This window comes from Mustela erminea, chromosome 9 (genome assembly GCF_009829155.1).
Source record: "Mustela erminea isolate mMusErm1 chromosome 9, mMusErm1.Pri, whole genome shotgun sequence".
Classification (NCBI taxonomy): Eukaryota; Metazoa; Chordata; class Mammalia; order Carnivora; family Mustelidae; genus Mustela; species Mustela erminea.
In genome coordinates, this window is record NC_045622.1 from 84,827,558 (window position 1) to 84,849,381 (window position 21,824).

General features: G+C 41.6%; 1 protein-coding gene across 1 annotated transcript; it reads left to right on the plus strand.

Annotated features, from left to right (window-relative positions):
• Positions 1-574: 574 nt before the first annotated feature.
• Positions 575-18,836, plus strand: DEPDC7 (DEP domain containing 7). The gene is made up of 9 exons (XM_032356765.1): positions 575-769; positions 11,172-11,562; positions 13,642-13,769; positions 14,612-14,801; positions 16,390-16,601; positions 17,352-17,494; positions 17,878-18,003; positions 18,128-18,206; positions 18,514-18,836. The coding sequence occupies exons 1-9, from the start codon at positions 697-699 to the stop codon at positions 18,705-18,707; spliced, it is 1,536 nt and encodes a 511-aa protein (XP_032212656.1). The 5' UTR covers positions 575-696; the 3' UTR covers positions 18,708-18,836.
• Positions 18,837-21,824: the final 2,988 nt, after the last annotated feature.

Here is a 21,824-nt window from a genome sequence, read left to right on the forward strand (position 1 = left end):
AATAAATAAAATCTTCAAAAAACAAAACCAACAACAAAAAAACCCCAACGACAAACTCCACTCCAAGGGCGCCGGAGAGGGGAGTGTGTGACTCAGTCGTTTAAGCTTCAGACTCCGTTTCAGCTCAGGTCTTGATCACAGAGTCCTGAGTTCAAGCCCCCCTGGGAGAAGTTGGGTGTGGAGCCCACTTAAAGAGAAAAAAACCAAAACAAACCCCACGCCACAGGTGAGGGCCCTGAGGCACAGAGCAGTTAAGCCACTTGCTGCGTCCCAGAACCAATCAACCGCGGGACATGGTTTGCACCCAGGTGGGCTGGGCCTGCCGGGCGCCAACGGCTGCCCGCGCTTAGGAGGCGCCGAGCGACGGTGGGAAGCGGGTCGCGTAGGTGTCGGCGCCAGTCACCCGGCCCACACCGAAGTGCTCCCTGCTTGGTTATCTCCCTCATCACAAGCGAGTAGCGCAGTCAAGGACCGCGGAGGCCGCACCTTTTCCCGGCCCTCGGGCGGCAGGTTACACGCGTCTTCGACAGCCACGTGACCCGTGGCGCGCGGCGCCCTGGGCGGGGCCGGGCGGGGCGGGGGCGGAACCTGACGGTAGCCCCGCCCCGTCCTGGGCCAGTTAACTGGCGGCGGAGCGGCAGGCGCTGACTCTGCTGTGCCGCGGTCGGTGGTGCTGGCGACCTGGCAGCCACGGCCATGGCTACGGTGCGGGAGAAGGCGGCGGCGCTGAACCTGTCGGCTTTCCATAGCCCGGCGCAGAGGCCTCCGGGTAGGTGCTGAGGACCCCTGTCCGGGGTGTGTAGGGGGTCCCGGGCCGGCCCGGGCTGGGGGGCGCTGGCGGAGAGGGGCTCAGGCTGCGGTTCTCGCGCTGGACCGGGACCCCGCCGGGTCCAGCGCGTCGGCGCAGCTCTAACCACTCGGGCGGGTACCTCTCGGGGTCGGCGAATTGGATCCCTCTCCGGCGGGTGGGCTTCGGCCGGCAGACCCCGCCGCCCTCACAGCCCAGCTTTTACTTAGTTCCCCAACTTGAACGTCGCGCTCGTCAGTGGCTCGCTGCGTGCCAGGCGCTCTCACTCGGTCTCCAGACGGGCTCCACGGCGTTACGCGTAGCGAGTATCTCCGGACCGCGATGGCTCTTCGCCTTCTGTCTCAAGCACGAACCTCGGCCCACAATATGGCCAGGGACCGAGCGCCTCTCTTGCCCACTCTGTTCTCCAGACTTCCTGGGAGTGATGAGTGTTTTTTGTTCGATGGGAAGGAACTTGGCATAAAAAGTATTTATTCGTTAAATTTTCTGGATAAGGAGTATTTCAGTGAATAGAAGTTTTGAACTTTTTTTTTTTTAATGGTTTTGTGACCTTAGGAGAGAACTTGGTGAACTCTGCCACCAGCTTAATTGTATCTTTGGGGACAGCTTGCTTAGCCTTTTGCTTTCTTTGAATATCCAAACAAATGAACGGAAGGGATAACCAATTCTAAATTCTGATCCTAGCATATTACAACTCAGTAAGTAAAGATATTCACACAACACAACCTCCCCCCCCCCCAACCTTTCTAGAGCAGATACAACTTTCTCCCTTTCTGTATCTGCTGTGTGGGCTGTTGGTTCCCTATCCGGCAAAAACGTTTCCTTTGGAAAATACCTACTAGTGAAATTGACTCCTTCCTCAAGATGACAGTAGTCAGTGAATTGACTCAGGTCATTTGGGTCCATCTCAATGGTTCCAGTCTTGTGTCGACTTACAATTACTAATACTCCTTTTAATCTTCAAAATGCCAATAAATTGTGATAGAGAGCTACTTTTCTAAGAACAATCATAATATTGACCTTTTCTCCACCAACTTAAAGGATCAGATAAGCGTATGATGGCTACATTCAGAATTTCTCTTTTACATTGTGAAGAGAAGGGATTCATTCATCATTTGAGAATTCAAAATTGGAAACAGTCTTGGGAAGTCTTTAGACTTACTCTCTGAGTGAAAGCAATTGCCAACTTTTAAGTGATGGGTAGAACCGTAGCACCCTGTCTTCTCTAACAGCTGAAATACCAGTTCTGAGCTTTGGGCATTTGTGAACAGGTTCTTAGATGGCATAAGGGAGTATGTATCTTCAAAATTAAGTAGGCGACTCTCCAAGGGAAGTGCTGAGGTGCTGGTAAGCAGATCTAAACCCAAGGAAAAGACCAGTTTCCTGCCTGGCAGGTGCAGTGGGCAGAGAAGGGCCCACTGCCTTTTCTCATTTGTTTTGCTTGCTAGAGTTGGAACTCTACCTGTTAGCATTTGTTAATCCCTCTTCCACCCTTGAGTTCCCTGTCACAGTCCCAGGGAGCACAGTAATAGGAGCCTGTGCTTCTTAGTTCCTTGCAGCTGGCTCTCTGTGTGCTGCCAGCAGCTTTGTACTCTTCATTCTCTACCGAATAGTTACTCTTTCCACACCTAAAGGGGCTGTAGTGACCAGGGGACCTGATTTATGTAGAAGAAATGAATGCTATAAGCTAGCCATCAGCACTTGAAGATATTTGCCTTTCAATATAGACAAGAAAGTGGTGTGTTATCCTGTTATCCCTTCATACTGTAACCTAATTCTTTGAATTCACCTGGTATCACTTTTCCAGGGAGCTCAAAGTACTTCCCATATGCTGTCTCATTAATCTGTCTCAATTAAAGTAGGGACCAGTGCCTACTTTTGTGGATACTTCTCTTAGCCTGTTTTAAAATTGTTCTTATTAGAAAAGATTTCTTTTACATCCTTTACCTACTTGTAGCCTTCTTTTTAGAGGCAGTCTCGGGTTTAGCCTGACATCTCTAATACCACACAAGAGGAAAGCAAACTTTGGACTACCAAAACCAATATACAGTAAAAGCATTGCGTATTGCTCTCAGTGTCTAGCAGGTTTTTCCCACTCAGTCACAGCTGCCTATTTGAACACCCAAATCTCAGTTCTCTACATTTATCCTTTTTCATAAGGTTTTGGTTAATGTCCAGTAGATTAGTTCTTTTCTTTTGTCTTGGCAGTTCTGTGAGTAATGTTTTAAAACCTCTTGAAAAAAAAAATTCTTAAAATTCTCTTTAATCCGGGGCACCTGGGTGGCTCAGTGGGTTAAAGCCTCTGCCTTCTGCTCAGGTCATGGTCTCAGGGTCCTGGGATTGAGCCCCACATCAGGTTCTCTGCTCAGCAGGGAGCCTGCTTCCTCCTCTCTCTCTGCCTGCCTCTCTGCCTACTTGTGATCTCTGTCTGTCAAATAAATAAATAAAATCTTTTTAAAAAATTCTCTTTAATCCTAAATGACAGGATTTTTTTTAAAAAATGTTATTTATTTGAGAGAGAGAGAGAAAGAGTGAGCGTGAGAGAGCGAGCGAGCATGAATGGGGGGAGGAGCACAGGGAATGGGAGACCAGGCCTCCTGCTGAGCAGGGAGACCAACTTGGGGCCTATCTCAGGACCCTGGGATCACAACTGGAGCTGAAGGCAGACGCTCATGACTAAATGACTTAGGATTTATTAGGATTTATTTATTATTTTCTGAGGAAGAGTTAAATCCTCTGGTATGTGACACATCTTGTCTTAATCTGCTGGCAGACTTTATTTATTGAATTCTGTTTAAAGCCTGACGTCCTCAGGTGGTACGAATAGTTAAAGGATAAACTCTGAAGGTAGAGACTGTCCCCTTAGTTCAGAGGAGGGAAGAAGTAAGATACCTTCCCTTTTCTTTTTACTTTTTAAATAAACTTTTAGAATTTTAGAATAGATTTAGATTTACAGAAAAGTCATGAAGTTGGTATATAGAGTTCCCATCTGCCCTTTACTCATTTTTTCCTTACTATTAACATCTTACCTTTGTATAGTATGTTTGTCACAATTAATGAACCAAAGTTAACACATACTTATGAGCTGAAGTTCCATACTTTACTCAGATTTCATTAATTTTTGCCTAATGTTCTTTTTCTGTTCCAGGATCCCATTCAGGATATTACATTACAGGGGCTCCTGGGTGGCTCAGTCAGTTAAGCATCTGCCTTTGGCTCAGGTCATGATCCCAGGATCTGGGATGGAGCCGCACATCAGGCTCTTTGCAGAGCAGAGCAGGGATCCCGATTCTTCCTCTCCCACTCCCTCTGCTTGTGTTCCCTCTCTCGCTCTCTCTCTCTCTGTCAAATAAAATCTTTTAAAAAAGGAGGGGATATCATATTACATTGAATCTTTAGGCTCTTCCAAATTGTGACAGTTTCCCACTTTGTTTGGAGTTACACGTCTGTTCATTGCTGAGTACTGATGGTAGCCACTTAGCGTATGTTGTCTCCTGTGATCCTCACGGTAACCAAGGGAAGTGGACCTAGCTCTTGTTTTGCAACAGAAAAGTTAGGCTGTTTGGCCAGGATTGCATTATTAGTAAATGATGGGGCCGAGAATAGAAATCAGGTATCTGGGACTCCAGAACTCATGCTTTGGTCTTACTCTTTGTATCCACAGAAAAGAGCGCTGTGCCTGCTGCATTAACACAAGTTTTCATATCCTAATACTATTCAGTTAACCTACACTTTCTGAACTGTGGGCACTATTGACATTTTCTCTGTTGTGAGGGCTGGCCTGTGTTTAGCAGCGTCCCTAGCCCCTCTGCTCACTAAATGCCAGTAGCACTTCCCCTTCCTCAGCCTGGGACAACCAAGAATGGCTCCAGACATTGCCAGGTATCTAGGTAACTATAAAATCATTCACTAAGAACCACTGCATTAACTCTCCTTTAAAAATTTTTAGTAGTTGGCAATCATCTACCACTCACAAGTATTGAATATCCAAATCTATTATGTGAGGCAGTCTATAAGGCAATTAAATAATTTGAACTTTTGTGAATTATAAGGACATTTGAAAAAAGGCATTAGGGGCGCCTGGGTGGCTCAGTGGGTTAAGCCTCTGCCTTCAGCTCAGGTCATGGTCTCAGAGTCCTGGGATCGAGTCCCATTGGGCTCTCTGCTCAGCAGGGAGTCTGCTTCCCCCTCTCTCTCTGCCTGCCTCTCTGCCTACTTGTGATCTGTCTGTCAAATAAACAAATAAAATCTTTAAAAAAAAAAAAGGCATTAGCTTGCTGTCCAAGTTTTGTGAAAATTGCCTAACATGAGCTATCTGAATTCTTTTTTTTTTTTTCCTGTGGGGTAGGGGCATTCTAAAGCCCAAGAAGGAAAAGGAGATTGTTACATGTTCATTTAGAAGTAGCATTTTTTTTTTTTTCATAATTCCCTGTGCGTTTACCTTGCACTGGGATCCACTTTTGTAATGTGTGTATGATCTTCTCAGGCAAATAATCCTACTAATTTGAAGTGACTATAGAATTGTTTGTCCTTAGGTTGGTTTCACCAGCAGGGCTGTGGGAGGTGTGTTCTGCAGATCATAGCTGAAGCTGATTATCCCTTTGTAACTTCTGAATAAGTGTAACTTCTTGACATGTCTGCCTTATGACTTGATCTTTTAAGGAATTATTTCAATAACTTGAGTATTTAGTGTGTATTTGTAGAAGGGAAGATATTAGTATTACACATATATATCAGAGTTCAGTATCAGAAATTTAACTTCTTTTTATGGTTGGTAAACTTTTTTGGATAGATTTCAAATACATGCAAAGGACAGGTCTTCGTTTTGAAAAGTAAGTATGGCTTTCAAGCAAATAAAGATGAGTGCTTGAAAAATGAATGTTAACTAACCTAGATTTATATAGGGCTTATGAGCACAGTATGTTATAGATCTAGTTTAAAACAATTTCTGAGCCTCTTGTTAGGCCACCTTCCAAAAAGCTTTTTATAAGGTCACATTTGTTCCTATTCCTCATTTCTTACCATATTTTCTGTGGTGTTCAGTGTCCATATCTAAATGGAAATGGGTAGAATTTCAGTCTCTGAAATCCTATAATCAGATGTTTAGACCTGAAACCAATAAACACAGTGTTCAGCTCTTGTATCAGTGAATGAAGAAACCAACCTATAGAGGTTAATTCTCTTATCCCAGGTCATCACAGCTAATCTCTAGACTCTTTGATCCTTTCATCATGATGCTTTTAGAACATTTGTGACCAAAGGAAGCATCAAGGCACAGATAGTGCTGAATCTGATTTTATTAATTTATTTATTTTAGAGAAGGGGGAGAGAGTGGGTTGGGGCAGGAGCAGAGGATGAGAGAGAATCTCAAGCAGGCTCCATACCCAGCACAGAGCCCCATGTGGGGCTCCCTCTCTCAACCCTGAGCTCATGACCTGAGCCCAAATCAGGAGCCAGATGCTTAACCGACTGGGGCACCTGGTTTAAGGTGAGCATCACTAGTAATTAGATAGTGATGACTTTTAAAGAAATGTCTAGCTCATATGCAAGTAAGGGCTGGGGACAAGCTGAAGCTGAAATTTGATGCTAGACTTACAAAGCACTCTTTGTCTACTTCTGGTCTCTTGAATCCTGTTCAGAAGTCACAGTAATTTGTCTCACTGGGCCGTGGTCTGCTATACCCATATTCACTTCAACTCTTCGATGATGATGAATAAGTTTCAGACCAGCATGTGGGGGATCTATGTTCAACTGGTGAAGTCAGCATTAAAAAAACAGGTTATCCTGGTGTGGGTTTTGGCACATGTACTTGTCAAGTGCAGGTTATGTTATGTATTAAAGTATTTGTATGAACATGAGCTGGTTTGGGTCTGTGGGTGGTGATGCTTAACGGGAAATATCCCAGGTTGCAGTGTTGGGAATTAATGGTCAGTGAGAACAGAGGGGACCTGAAAGGGCTGAATTGTATCCTGCCTAGAGGACTCTGGAAACATTGTGTGGCTCAGAGGTGCCTACTATCCTGCTCTAACCTGTTCTTTAATCTTTTATACTGTGTTATCCAACCTGTAGAACTTCCTGATTTCCCATATTTAAGCAGCAAGTTAATATGCGGAAATTTATTCTTCTTACTTCCCCTCTGAAGATTAGCCTTTGTCACTGAAGCTGTGTATCCCCTCCCTCCTACCCCCTTCTGTTGTCTTGTTGATCTCTAATTAGTAAGTGACTCAGCCTCAATTTTTAGGATTTTTATACTTACCTACTTGTAGCTCAACTCTTAGGACTGAGGTGTTTCAAATTTAATATCATTACCAGCCAGAAGTCTATTTCACTGCTACTTAAAAGGCCCTCTGATCTCTACACGTTTGAATCTTATTTTCCTCTCCTCTCCTACTCCTGTGTACTGTGGCTTGTATGTATTATAGAATTTATGATATCCTACTTTATTTTAGGACTAACGGCTATGGCATTTATTTATTGGTTTATTTAATGATTGCCTTTTTTTTAAGGTTTTATTTATATATTGGGGGGGATCACCAGTTGGGGGGGCAAAAGGAGAGGGAGAGGCAGACTCCCCACTGATCAGGGAGGCTGATGCAGGACTCGATCCCAGGACCTTGAGATCAATCATGGTCTGAGCCGAAGGCAGGTGCTTAACCAGCTAAACCACCCAGACGCCCATGGCTGCTGTTTTAAATAGCTTTGTTAAGGGTTCACAATCTTTTTTTTTTTTTGGTGAGGGGAGGGCTCACAAATCTTTAAGTTTTTTGTTTCTTCTGATATCATTGGCTCACTTAAAGCTCTTTCACTTAATCCTAGTCTTCAATGAAAAGTTGATGCTAAAACCCTCTGGTGATTTAATATATTTGCATTTGAGAACTAGAAAAAGCATATATTTACTACCTGTGAAACTGGGTTTGTTTAACTCATGAGCCTCGATTTCCTCAAAATAAGATTATTAACAACTATTTCAGAGAAAGTTTATCAGGATTCAATAAGAGAAGGCAGAGCTTTTCATATTTACTCAAACATGAGTTGTTATTAATAACAGTGAATATTTGGAAAGGCTAAAGATCAGACATTAAGTTCATTTAAATCTCAGCTATGATCTCTAGTATTTTAAGAAGTTAAGAATATTAACCCAGGGCGCCTGGGTGGCTCAGGGGGTTAAAGCCTCTGCTTTTGGCTCCGGTCACGATCTCAGGGTCTTGGGATTGAGCCCAGCATCGGGCTCTCTGCTCAGTGGGGAGCCTGCTTCTCCCTCTCTCTCTCTGCCTGCCTCTCTGCCTACTTGTGATCTCTCTCTCTCTCTGTGTCAAATAAATAAACAAAATCTTTAAAAAAAATGAATATTAACTACGAACACTCCTTTTATTTAGTTATTGTGGCTGGAAACAGTGCAGCTACTCCTGGGTTCTAGACACCAGGAATGAGCTGGACAGGTTTTAAGATTTCATCAAATGCTCCATTCTGGCTCTGTTCAGTAGATATTAAATACTGTGCCGGTAGTAAATCTCTTACCGGTGTGGTTTATCTAATTGATTCTCCATAATTCAGTCCTTAAAACTGCTCGCTCACATGATATTTGGAAAACTAGCATCAATTACTGCCTTCTTCATTTGTTACTGGATTATGAAGTATCTTGAATTTTAAAATATAAAAACAGGGGCGCCTGGGTGGCTCAGTGGGTTAAAGCCTTTGCCTTCGGCTCAGGTCATGATCTTAGGGTCCTGGGATCGAGCCCCACATCGGGCTCTCTGCTTCGCAGGGAGCCTGCTTCCTCCCCTCTCTCTCTGCCTGCCTCTCTGCCTACTTGTGATTTCTCTCTCTGTCAAATAAATAAAATCTTAAAAATAATAATAAAATAAAATATAAAAACAGTCTTGCTGATTATTTTAAACCAACATAATAATTGGTAGATAGTTAAATTACCCATCTACTTTTGGTACAGGAAGTATACAAATAGTAAAGGATTTTATGTGTATGCCTGCGTGTATGTTAGTAATTTTCATGGTGAAGATGTTAAAATTTCTAGTAGCTACGAAATGACACTGTAAGTGAATACAGTGTGATGGCCCACTGGGATTCTTTTATTATAATATAAAAGACTGAATGACCTACTTAAAATTTATGACCCTAGCACATTAAATGGAGTTTTAATGTCTTTCAGGAACTCAACTTTACTTTCATCTCATACATTCTATTTTTCTAAAAAGGCAGGAAGGTAGTTTCAGGTAGCAGTTTCTTTGGTTATAGCTCCCCTTATTCCTTATATTTGTGCTGATGCGTAGTTTTCCTTTTTACATGACCTTAAGAGACATAATAAGTTTTCAACTTCTCTGTCAGAGTATCCTAAAAATATAGGAAGTAATACACTTAACAAAACTGGGGGCTTAAAAATTAGAACTACTGTGTATTCCGAGGATCACTGAAAGGTATAACACAAAAAAAGGCATACTCTCTGTTTATGTAAAAAGAGAGCAAGCCAGGGTGCCTGGGTGGCTCAGTGGGTTAAGGCCTCTGCTCAGGTCATGATCCCTGGGTCCTGGGATTGAGCCCCGCATTAAATCGAATGCATCAAATCGAATCGGGCTCTCTGCTCAGCAGGGAGCCTGCTTCCCTGCCCCCTCAAACACTCCCCCCCCCCACCCCACCTGCCTCTCTGCCTACTTGTGATCTCTCTATCAAATAAATAAATAAAATCTTTAAAAAAAAAAAAAAAAGGCCAGCTAGCTGGCCAACGAGCTGATGATTAGCTAGACTCTGTTCCATCAGCTTATTAAAACTAAGGTCCGGGGCGCCTGGGTGGCTCAGTGGGTTAAGCCGCTGCCTTCGGCTCGGGTCATGATCTCAGGGTCCTGGGATCAAGCCCCGCATGGGGCTCTCTGCTCCGCAGGGAGCCTGCTTCCCTCTCTCTCTCTCTCTCTGCCTGCCTCTCTGCCTACTTGTGATCTCTGTCTGTCAAATAAATAAATAAAATCTTTAGGGACGCCTGGGTGGCTCAGTTGGTTAAGCAGCTGCCTTCGGCTCAGGTCATGATCCCGGCGTCCTGGGATCGAGTCCCACATGGGGCTCCTTGCTCCGCAGGGAGCCTGCTTCTCCCTCTCCCTCTGACTCTGCCTTCCACTCTGTCTGCCTGTGCTCGCTCTCGCCCTCTCTCTGACAAATAAATAAATAAAATCTTTTAAAAAAATAAATAAATAAAATAAAATCTTTAAAAAAAACAAAAAACAAAAAAACTAAGGTCCATTTTTTCCCTCTTAATTATTTCTCCTTTTCTTTGTAGTTTTGCCAAATATCCATTTATTACAATGAGGAAAAATGTGATAACTCTTTGAAAGCATGTTTTCTTTCTTTTCTGTTTTGCTAAAATCTTGCTCAGTTTCTGTGCTTTTCCTCTCTTTGTGGTAGGCTGTGAGCTCTTGGGCAGAAGGCAGTCTTCCCTGCACAAAGTACTTAACTCCTAAGCCTGCATAATAGGAAGCTTTAAAAATATTAGTTTATTCCAACTCGTGTGTGTGTGTGTGTGTGTGTGTGTGTGTATGTGTATAACTATCCATCTACCTATTTACCGATAAATGCTTTTAAATGATGCAGACCATGAGCCAAATTCCAGTAGCACCTCTTAACGGTATGTCTGGAAGTTACGCTTAAACTCTGTGCATCTGTTTTCCATCTCTCAAATAGAGATTATATCTGCCTCATAGCGTTGCTAATGGTCTAAATGTGAGGTACTTAATAGAGTTCCTGCCACATAATTCGTAACTGCCGCAAGGACCTACTTGATCTGCACTCCCCCACCCCAAAGACCATTTCCAGCCCCCTCTGATCTGACTTCCTACTGTTCTCTCCCTGGTTACCCACTCAGGCCATGTTGGCCTTGTTCCTCATCTCCTGGCCAAGCGCACTTGTTTCTCGGGCCTTTGTTCTTCCTGCTCCCGCTGCCCTTTCCCCAGATATCTGCACACCTTGCTTCCTGGCTTTACTCCGGCTTCTGCTCACATACCACCTTGTCAGATCTTTCCAGACATCCCCTCCAAAATCGTGTTCTCCTCCTCACCAGTCTTTATTACCACCACCGCCCCCCCCGCCCCACCCCCAGCATTTGTCCAACATCTGCATATTGTCTGTATCTTCCCACAAAGTAGGGTCCGTGAGAACGGGGACTTTGTTTTGTCCACCGATGTATCTTAGCCCGTAGAACAGTGTTCGCCATACAGTAGGCGCTACTGATGAAAAGTTGGGCAACAAGCTGACCCCATAACTGTTCCTCATTAATAACTTTGGAAATTGCCACATTTTGCTTAAGGATTGCTTGGACCTGATTATTAATGAACAAGGTTACTCTGCGTTTTTCCCATTGCAGGTTTCAGTGTGGCCCAGAAACCGTTCGGAGCCACCTATGTGTGGAGCAGCATTATTAACACTCTGCAAACACAGGTGGAAGTGAAGAGGCGAAGACACCATTTAAAAAGACACAATGACTGCTTCGTTGGTTCAGAGGCTGTGGATGTCATTTTCTCTCACCTAATTCAGAATAAATATTTTGGTGATGTGGATATTCCTCGGGCCAAAGTGGTGAGAGTGTGTCAGGCACTTATGGACTACAAAGTATTTGAAGCCGTTCCAACCAGAGTCTTCGGCAAAGACAAGAAACCTACATTTGAAGATAGTAGTTGCAGCCTTTATAGATTCACAACTGTACCTGGCCAAGACAGTCAGTCGGGCAAAGAGAATAAACTATATTCACCTTCCAGGTTCGTATGCAATGTTGGACTATCCTGGGGACATTGGCAGGCTTTCCTTTACTTTTTAGCGAGAGGCTGACCGGCTTTATGTTCTTTTGGAAACTGTAAACTAGGCTAATGGCTGGGTCTGTGGGGATATTTGACAGGATACAGTGAATTTCTATTTGGTTATCTCCTGGAATTCCTACTTATTCGTATTTTATATTTAGCAGAATAATCAACAGATTTTTATTTTTTTTCCTGCTTCAATTCACAATCGCAGTGTAAAAACATGTAAGGGGGTTTACACACACAGAACAACAGAAAAGGGGAGGGAGGGAAGAAGGGCGGAAGGGAGGCAAGTGGGTTATCACTGGAATCCAGGACATGGCAGATGTGAAGTCTGAAAGGTACGTGGGACCCAGAATGCAGAGGATTTCATATGACATATGACATCAGGAGTTTGCAATCAATCATACAGATGTTGGGGAGACCACAGAAAATGACAGTGTATTTTAGAAAGGTCATCCTGGCAGCCATATGGACAGCCTAACGAGGAGAGCCAGTTAGGAATCTACTGCAGCATTGCCGTCTGCAGATGAGAGTACAGTGAGCTCCACTGGGGAGGAAGGAATCATGTCAAGGGGGACACTGGGGGACAGAGGGGGACACTGGGGGACAGAGCTATAGAGCCCAGTGCTTGAAATGGGTGTGGGTGATAAGTACATTAACTTGGTTATTTGTCATGAAATAAAACGTTTCTCTTTTATTTCTTTCAGCAAAACTTTGTAGAGGTGACCATGTAACTGAAGCTCTTCCTTTTTATTTTTTTTCCTAAGATTTTATTTATTTATTTGACAGAGAGAGATCACAAGTAGGCAGAGAGGCAGGCAGAGAAAAAGGAAGAAGCAGGGTCCCTGCCGAGCAGAGAGCCCCACAGAGCCCGATGTGGGGCTTGATCCCAGGACGCTGGGATCATAACCTGAGCCGAAGGCAGAGGCTTTAACCTACTGAGCCACCCAGGCGCCCCTAACTGAAGCTCTTCTAATTCAGATCTGACCCAAAGGGTTTTAGTGTTACCAACTTTTAGTTACTTTTAATGTATCATGTATCAAATTTAGTGTTATTTAGTATTTCAAATATCTTAATGTCTTAAGTTTCAACACTCTATTTAGAAGATGATAACTTTTTTTTTTTTTAAGATTTTATTTATTTATTTGACAGAGAGAAATCACAAGTAGGCAGAGAGGCAGGCAGAGAGAGAGAGGGAAGCAGGCTCCCTGCTGAGCAGAGAGCCCGATGCGGAACTCGATTCCAGGACCCTGAGATCATGACCTGAGCCGAAGGCAGCGGCTTAACCCACTGAGCCACCCAGGCGCCCAGAAGATGATAACTTTTACCTCTCTATATAGGATGGAAATGTGAGGGTAAGATAGGGCAAAATCACTGCTTTCCAAATGCAGGTGCACATTTTTTATCTGAAACCATTGGAGGCACGTGCATTTAGAAATTTGGAACTTTGGAGGTTTTAAAAAGATAATTTTGTACATAGACCATATATTAGATGGCCCTCCTCGATGGATCTGGGAGAGCATCTGGTAACCAAATGCAGTAATATTTCTGTGGTAAACAAAATAGTCATACTAACTGGGATAAGTAAAGACTATGCGGGCGGGACAAGTTTTGTCACCATCTGAGTTCTGAATAAACTTCAGATTTCTCACAGCTTTTGGGGTTTCAAAATTGTGTATAAAGGATTATAGGCCTATATGTGGAAAACGATGAGCCCTAATCCACCAAAAAATGCCCCTAAGATAGAGACGAGTGATTAAAAACAGTAAGCTGTTAAAGTTAGATTATGTTTTAAAATTGGAGATCAAAATTTTAGTCATCAAATTACTTAAATCTGAATATTCAGAGGAAAATTAGCATATGTATATTTAGGCTTGAGAGAGAAGGTGGATATTTTTGTATTCTACTCTTAGAATTTGCATTTGTTGTGTTTTTGCTCTGAAATACATGAACTTTGTAGAAACTCAGCTCTCTGATAGTAAAGTATTTCTCTGAACTTCCTAATAAACAGTAATTTAAAAAATAAATTCATTTTAGGTATTCAGGTGCATTATTTAAGTCATCTGATATCAAATCAGCAAGTTTAGAAGATCTGTGGGAAAATCTGAGTTTAAAGCCTACTAACTCCCCTCCTGTAAACATCTCTGCAACCTTGTCTCCACAAGGTAAGTAAAGATGATACAAGTAAGAAATAGAAGACCAACTTCAGATAAAATAAGTTATTTAAAACTTTTCAGTCTTAACCTTTATTAGAATTTAAATGTTCAGAGCACAAAGAAAGAGTACACTGTGTATTAAAGCTGTTTATATTAAATTTTAACAGAGGTCTATTATCTTTAACAAATAGATCAGTGTTGCAACTCTTGAACACTGACTTTTGTCCTATCAGCTGGCAGAGGTCCAGATCTGCAGTGTTTTGCGTGCAGATTTTTATTTATTTAAAAAATGCTCTCAGATATTTCTTTCTCTAACATTTTATTAGGTTAAATAAAATTTTGAAAATCACATTAAAACATAAACAGAACTCTTATGTTCTTCCTTGTCTGTGGCAATGGAATGTAGATTAATGACCGATTTCCACCTTCCCTCCCCCATCCCAGTTGTGGAAACCCTGAGTGGAATAATCTGGAGCCAATAGTTTCAGACCAGTTTTCAGATGGAATAATGAATCATTCTTTCTTCCAAAGTCCTTATTAACATGTTATATGACTTGATCTCTTATCTCTGCCATATTGGTTTTACAGTAAAAGAATGAAAAGAATTCCTGTCGTCCAAAGTCTGTTCTCCTACACTTTAAACAAATCTTGAATTGTTTTATGAAACCACTTCATAAATAAGATTGACTTTTTTTTTCCCCTCTTCTTTTTTCCTCTTTCTCTTCTCTCTCTCTCTCTTTTTTTTTTTTTTCTTTTGCCACAAATTTATACCTTAGACTTGCCTGGGCAAATAACATGGTGAGCATTTAGTAAATATTGTTTCTTTTTACTTTGTAATTTCTCCTGTGTAGTTATTAATGAAGTATGGCAAGAAGAAACAATTGGACGTTTACTGCAGCTTGTAGACCTTCCACTTCTTGACTCCTTACTCAAACAGCAAGAGGTTGTATCTAAAGTACCTCAGCCTAAGGGGCAACCTGACTTGGTCAACAGCAGTAACTATCTGGATCGAGGGATCCTCAAGGCTTACAGTGACTCTCAGTATGTGAAAATACATCTGTCTCAATAATTTGAGGGTGTTTGTAGGGAAAGTCCTAGATGGTGGTTTTCAGATAATCTTTTGCATTCTTCTGTCCACAGCATCAGATAAGCATTAGTTGATAATTATCAGGACTTGGGAAATTGAAGAACAAAATGACCTCGGTCAAAATCAGATGTAATTTTCATCATTTTTTTAATATTCATTTTTAAAATGAGATTTATTGATTGATTGATTTGACAGAGATCACAAGTAGGCAGAGAGGCAGACGGGGTTGTGGGGAGAAGGAGCAGGCTCCCCGCTGAGCAGAGAGCCCTATGCGGGGCTCCATCCCAGGACCCTGGGATCATGATCTGAGCCAAAGGCAGAGGCTTTAACCCACTGATCTACCCAGGCGCCCCAGCTAGAGAGAATCTTAAGCAGGCTGCACCCTCAGCATGGAGCCGGAGGTGGAGTTCAGTCCCATGACCCTGAGATCATGACCTGAGCTGAAATCAAGAGTCTAGAACACTTAACTGACTGAGCCTCCCAGGTGCCCCGCATACCTATAATTCTTGTAAAAAAAAAGAATTTAAATCCTATTTCTATAATCAAGTATTTTTAAAGATTTTATTTTTAAGTAATCTCTACACCTGTTAAGGGGCTTGAACTCACAACTCCAAGATCAAGAGTTGCATGAGCCACCGACTGAGCCAGCCAGGCGCCGCATATTTCTACAATCTGAAGCAACATATGAAAACATTTTATAATTACCTTACATTTTAAATACAGAGTTATAAATTGTGCTAGAACTGACCTTAGAGATCATCTCACCGCATCTTAACTATGACCTTGGTGAAGCTGATGTGCAGAAAGCTGACATGAGGGGCGCCTGGGCGCCTGGGTGGCTCAGTGGTTTAAGCCTCTGCTTAGGCAGAGGTCGTAATCCCAGGGTTATGAGATTGAGCCCCACATCAGGCTCTCTGCTCCGCAGGGTGTCTGCTTCCTCCTCTCTCTCTGCCTGCCTCTCTGCCTACTTGTGAGCTCTGTCAAATAAATAAGTAAAATCTTAAAAAAAAAAAAAAAAAAAAGAAAGAAAGCTGACATGACCTGCCCGAAGTAATGCCCCTGGGTGCTGGCAGAATTTGTTGTCCTGATTCCTAGTGGTAGAGCACACGATTGTTCTTTTTTAAAACCGTATACAAAATACATATAAATATATAGTGCATATTACCAAATTGAGTACTAGAAGTTATTCTAGAATTCTGTTTCTTGAAAGACACTGCTTTTCTGAGGTTACCCAGGTGGCATTTTAAGAGTAGAGTTTGAATTTTGATATCCTTTTCAGTTTGTCTTGTAGTGGATAGCCTCTGTTTCCTCTTCAAGAAGAAAAAGGAAGATCTATGAAGCCAAACTTTTTGTCTGTGATACATGATCTAGCTGTATTTTAAAAAGAATTACACATACCTATATCTAAGTCTATGGAAATTTATCCTCATGGCAGACTTGAAAGAGGTAGTACATTAGGTACTGTGTGTATATTTGTTATTCTTTGCTTTTTAAAATAATTCAGATAATTTTTTAAAAAAATAATTCTCTTCTCCCCCATAGAGAAGACGAATGGCTCTCTGCAGCAACTGACTGCTTAGAGTACCTTCCAGACCAGATGGTGGTGGACATAAGCAGAAACTTTCCTGAGCAACCAGAGAGGATAGACTTAGTGAAAGAACTTCTGTTTGATGCCATTGGCAAATATTACAGTAGTAGGGAACCTCTGTTAAATCACTTATCTGATGTTCATAATGGCATTGCAGAACTCTTAGGTAAGTAAGATCTTACTGGATACTGGAATTTGTCTTTTGGAGGAAACAGGAAAAAGGATAATAAAAAAGGAGGATAATTAAATCCTCCAAATGAACCAAAATGGTACTACTTTAAGCTCGAAGTGGATCTGGATTAATCCATGGAAAGTATGTTTATTCCAAAACTTCTAGGGCTCACTTGGAAGGAGGCTTTAGCAAGCTCTGCAATTACTTCTGGTTGGCACAGGAGAAAGCTGCCCTATTCACTGGAGGTTTAATAGGTCTAGTGTGGCATTTCTTTTCTTTAGAAGGCTCTACCCAACACCTCCACTCCCCTCACTTCATTGTCTTCAAAGTTGCAGACACTCTGCCCCGCTACCAATGAGCCAAACTCTTCCACGTGGTTTGTTGAAAACAAATTGGGGGTTTCAAAGACTCCTTTCTATTTTTCTCAGGTAGAGTTGGATATATCACTACTTTACACATAGTGTACCCTTGAAATGTGTTTGATTAATGAAAAGCAGGCTGGGGATTTATTTACAAAGCCAAGAGCTTGATTTAACATCCAAAAATGATTATACAAGGATTTAGGAGTCTGCCTTGATGGTTGACATTGGTCATGTATTGTAATTCCTAGTCGTTTTATTTGGTTTTGCTTTTGAAAATAGTTTGAGTTAGTTTAGTGTTTTGCTTCAGCTTTACCTTGAATTTTGTTTCCTTTGATAGTCATATTTGGTCAAAATTAAAAGCAGTTTTTTCTTTTGGCTGAAGTGAACGGGAAGACTGAAATAGCATTAGAAGCCACTCAGCTCTTCTTAAAGCTTCTGGACTCCCCAAATAGAGAAGAATTTAGAAGACTACTGTATTTCATGGCTGTTGCAGCACATCCTTCTGAATTTAAATTACAGAAAGAAGTAAGTGTTTTGTCTAAATGTGAATTGTATTCGAGTAGTCTTAATACTTAGAGGACTCACATGTCAAATTATTTCACACTGGCATCAAGTATGCTGAAATGAGTAGTGGCTATTAATATCCAACATTGCCTCTTCTATTAAACTCATTTTATTTATTTATTTATTTGAGAGAGAGAGGTCACAAGTAGGCAGGGGCGGGGTGGGAGGGTGGGAAGCAGGCTCCCTGCTGAGCACAGAGCCCAATGCCAGGCTTGATCCTAGGACACTGAGATCAAGACCTGAGCTGAAGGCAGAGGCTTAACCCACTGAGCCACCCAGGTGTCCCTATGAAATTCATTCTTTTAAATATACACTGTTGGGTATGTTTTGTTTTATTTTTATAGAGTGACAACCGAATGGTTGTGAAAAGGATATTCTCAAAAGCGATTGTTGACAATAAAAATTTATCCAAAGGCAAAACTGATCTTCTCGTACTCTTTTTAATGGACCATCAAAAAGATGTTTTTAAGGTAAAATTCTGAAAGTAATTAAATTGAGTTTATGTAGTAGATAACTGGATTAAAATCATTTGAATAATCTCTTGTGTCCCTTCTCTCTCTCTCTCTCTCTCTTTTTTTTTTTTTTTTTGTTAAGATTCCAGGAACTCTACATAAAATTGTTAGTGTTAAACTCATGGCCATTCAGAAAGGAAGAGATCCAAATAGAGACACAGGTAATCTGAGAAATACAATTTTCATGATCTTCCAAAGGTAAATTTCTAGTGTTTATTTGTAAGTGTTTTGTTGTAAGTAGTTGCACTTCAACTAGACTTTAAAACTCCTCAGAGTTATCCAGACTTAGCAGAGAGTGTCCTTATGTCAAAAAGGTAAATTGACCAGCGTTAGAGACTCAGCGGTGTTTAGCATCTTCAGTGCATTTTACAAACTGGGGAAGAAGAATATAAATGTAAAAATATTGTTGTTTTTTTTTTTTAAATCTGAGGAATAGATTAACTGAACTTTTTACTTTTAATCTTAAAGGATACATATATTGCCAGAGAATTGATCAAAGTGATTATTCTGACCATACACAGAAGACAACCAAGGATGAACTAATGAATTTACTAAAGACTATTGATGAGGATTCAAAATTGTCTGCCAAGGAGAAGAAAAAATTGCTAGGTCAGTTTTATAAGTGTCATCCAGACATCTTTATTGAGTATTTTGGAGACTGAGTTTTTAATGTCTGTATATAACTTATGTATTTTAAGAATAAATTATGTATCCTAAATATCTAATCACATTTGTAATTTTAAATGTTCTAAATATGAAATTGTACTTAATAAAACATGTTTTGTATAACCTTCCGTGCCTGAAACTATTAGATGGTGTATTGCTGTTAGGTATTGACTTCTTTAAGGTGAGCTGATTTGTAAGTACTGTGCCCAGTACTTTATAGAACATCATAGGAATTTAATTAGATGACATTGCAGTGTTTACTTAACAAAGCATTAAATAGTAAGGAAGTCTGTAATTACAAGTTAATAAGAGTGTGGTTTTTACCTTGAGAGGTACTCCTTAAAAAGGTGCAAGATAGAAACTCGGGCTATGATAAAGTGAATTTGCTAATTACCATAAAGAGTAGACAAGTCAGAAATTGAACTGTCCTAATGATTTCAAAAACTTCAACATCTTTTAAAATTTATTGTGGGAAAAATCAAGCATATATAAAAATGGGGAAGAATAGAATAATAGAATAACTTGTACTCATTTTCCAGTTTCAACAAGTGGCAACTCATGGCCAATCTCATTTAATCTATATCCCCACGCATTCCTTGCTCCCACCCTAGCAAACTTCAGACATCATATCACTTCATCTGTTAAATTTCAGAATGCACGGCTAAAAGAAAAGGACATTTAAAAAATAACCCCAGTATCATCATTATGTACATACAAACCCACAATTCCTTAGTACCATCAAATATGCAGTCAATAGTCACATTTTCTGATCTCAAATGATGTTTACAGTTTATTCCAATAGGGATCCATTAAGGTCCATAAGTTGCAATTGCTTAATGTGCTTCTTAATTCTCTTTTAATTTGTATGTTCTTCTTTTAACTCCTCCTTTTTCCTCCTCCTCCTCTTCTCTGCCTTTCTCATTAAATAAAAATCGGTCAGTTCTTGAGTTTCTCCACAGTCTGGATTTTGCTAATTGTAAGCCTATGCTATCTTTTACCATGTTCCTCTCATATCCTGTACTTAACTGTGAACTGGTGAAAATCTTCACCTTTTTTTTTTTTTTTTTTAGTTTATTTATTTATTTGAGACCGAGAGAGATCACAAGTAGGCAGAGAGGCAGGCAGAGAGAGGGGGAGGAAGCAGGCTCCCCAATGAAGGGCTTGATCCCAAAACCCTGGGATCATGACCTGAGCCGAAGGCAGAAGCTTTAACCCACTGAGCCACCCAGGGTCCCTCTACTTAGACTTTTAAGGAGATGTAAGGAGGGGCATCTGGCTGGCTCAGACCTTAGAGTGTGTGACTCTTGGTATCAGGTTCTGAATTCAAGCTCCACATTGGGTATAGAGCTTACTTAAAACCAAACCCTAAAAGAGAAGTAAGGAAAACTTAGATGCGCCAAAATGCTAGCGTGTCAGTCTTTTATTTTCTAACATCTGATACTGATAGTCTTCCAATGGGAGAAAGTTGAGGACTCTCCAGTGTGTCTGTGGTCCCAGTCCTACTAATAAAGCAGGGAATAACTGTCAGGTTTTCTTGTTTTCCACTTTTGTTTTTATAGGCAAGGGAAGGCAGCTGTCTTTCCTATGTGAAAAAGAGAAGATAAGCTGGTTCATGATTTAAGTATGAGGAAGTTTGCAGAAACTACAGAAAGTGTGGGGAGACCATACTCAGAGCGGGGAGGTAGTTCTTGCCCAGCTGCACATTCGAATCACCGGGAAAGCTTAACAGTTCCCTGGCTTCACCCCTGCAGTCTCAGATGATCCTTTTAGAACTCCTGCTCACCCCACCCCACCCCACAGGAGATTCTAAGAGGTAGTCAGGGTTGAGAATAATCTAGAGACAATACATTAATACAGAGCAACTGTACACTCTGTACACAACTGTACACTCTGACTTGCAACCTTTACTTGGCACATAATTGAATGATTATTTGGCAAACAAAACTAACACTTCTCCTTTAGGGGAAGCAGAACTAACTGTCTAGTGATTATATTCATGTTCCTAGAAGCAGTGGCATCCTAACAATCATTTCATGGAAAATTCTAGCAAGATCAGTTTACCTCAAACTTCCTAAGCAAGGGTAGAATAAAGTTTTAAGAAAAATTGGTCCTGTTTACTGTAAGCATGGTCAAAGTTTTAAAGGGTGGGGGTCCTGTGCTACCCTGTATGCTGGGGGCACCCGTCCTGTATCAGAACTGCCAGCTGTTTGCTGTGCACCCTCATCCACTCTTCTATGATCTCCCACTGGGGACCCAGCCCCACTTAGACACCTGATGGTAAGTGACTGAGCCTTGCCATCACCTTAGCTGGGTAGACTGGGGCTAAGCACTGATCCAAGGACAGCTTGCCTATAGGCAAATGACTGATTTTGCACAAAAATCAGCTTGGCCAAGGAAATTCTATATAGAAAAATCCAAAGTAGGTGGGAGAAACAACTAAGAAAACAGAGAAACCAGTCTGTGATTCAGAGGAGTGCAGGAGATGGCAGCAAAGAGCAGAGGTGTGATGGGAGCCATCTTGTGTGTCTTGGGGAGATGATCGAACAGTCTGGCTCTTTTTTTTTTTTTTAAGATTTTATTCATTTGACAGAGATCACAAGTAGGCAGAGAGGCAGGTAGAGAGAGAGGAAGGGTAGCAGGCTCCCTGCTGAGCAAAGAGCCAGACTCGGGGCTTGATCCCAGGACCCTGGGATCATGACCTGGGCCGAAGGCAGAGGCTTAACCCACTGAGCCACCCAGGTGCCCCAAACAGTCTGGCTCTCTTGAACAGCTGCTGGCCTTCTCCTTCCAAATCCTAAGTAGTCTTGCAGTGAGCTCCCTTAATTTTGAAGTAGTTTGAGTTTCTAGTGCTTTGCAGCCAAAACAAATCAAGGTGTCAATGTTTTTCATATTCAAAGGAAACAATCCCAAATATATCAAAAGATAACAAGTAACCACCACAAGTCAAATCAATGGTTTTGATATTGTAACAACATCCCCTCCACCAGTGAAAATTGTTTATATTAATCCTTCAAGGAAGGTAGTGGACTCTCTCTAGGGGTGTGGATGTGGTTGGGGGGAGGGAGGGTGGATCTCTCTGGGGAGGTGGTTCTTGCCGGGCTGCACATTCGAAT

Excerpts from the sequence above, each read along its gene's own strand:
- DEPDC7 (XM_032356765.1), top strand. The coding sequence starts at position 697 with ATGGCTACGGTGCGGGAGAAGGCGGCGGCGCTGAACCTGTCGGCTTTC. Across the intron at positions 14,802-16,389 it reads AAGGCTTACAGTGACTCTCA|AGAAGACGAATGGCTCTCTG; the intron begins GTATGTGAAAAT and ends TCTCCCCCATAG. Across the intron at positions 17,495-17,877 it reads AATTTAAATTACAGAAAGAA|AGTGACAACCGAATGGTTGT; the intron begins GTAAGTGTTTTG and ends TTATTTTTATAG.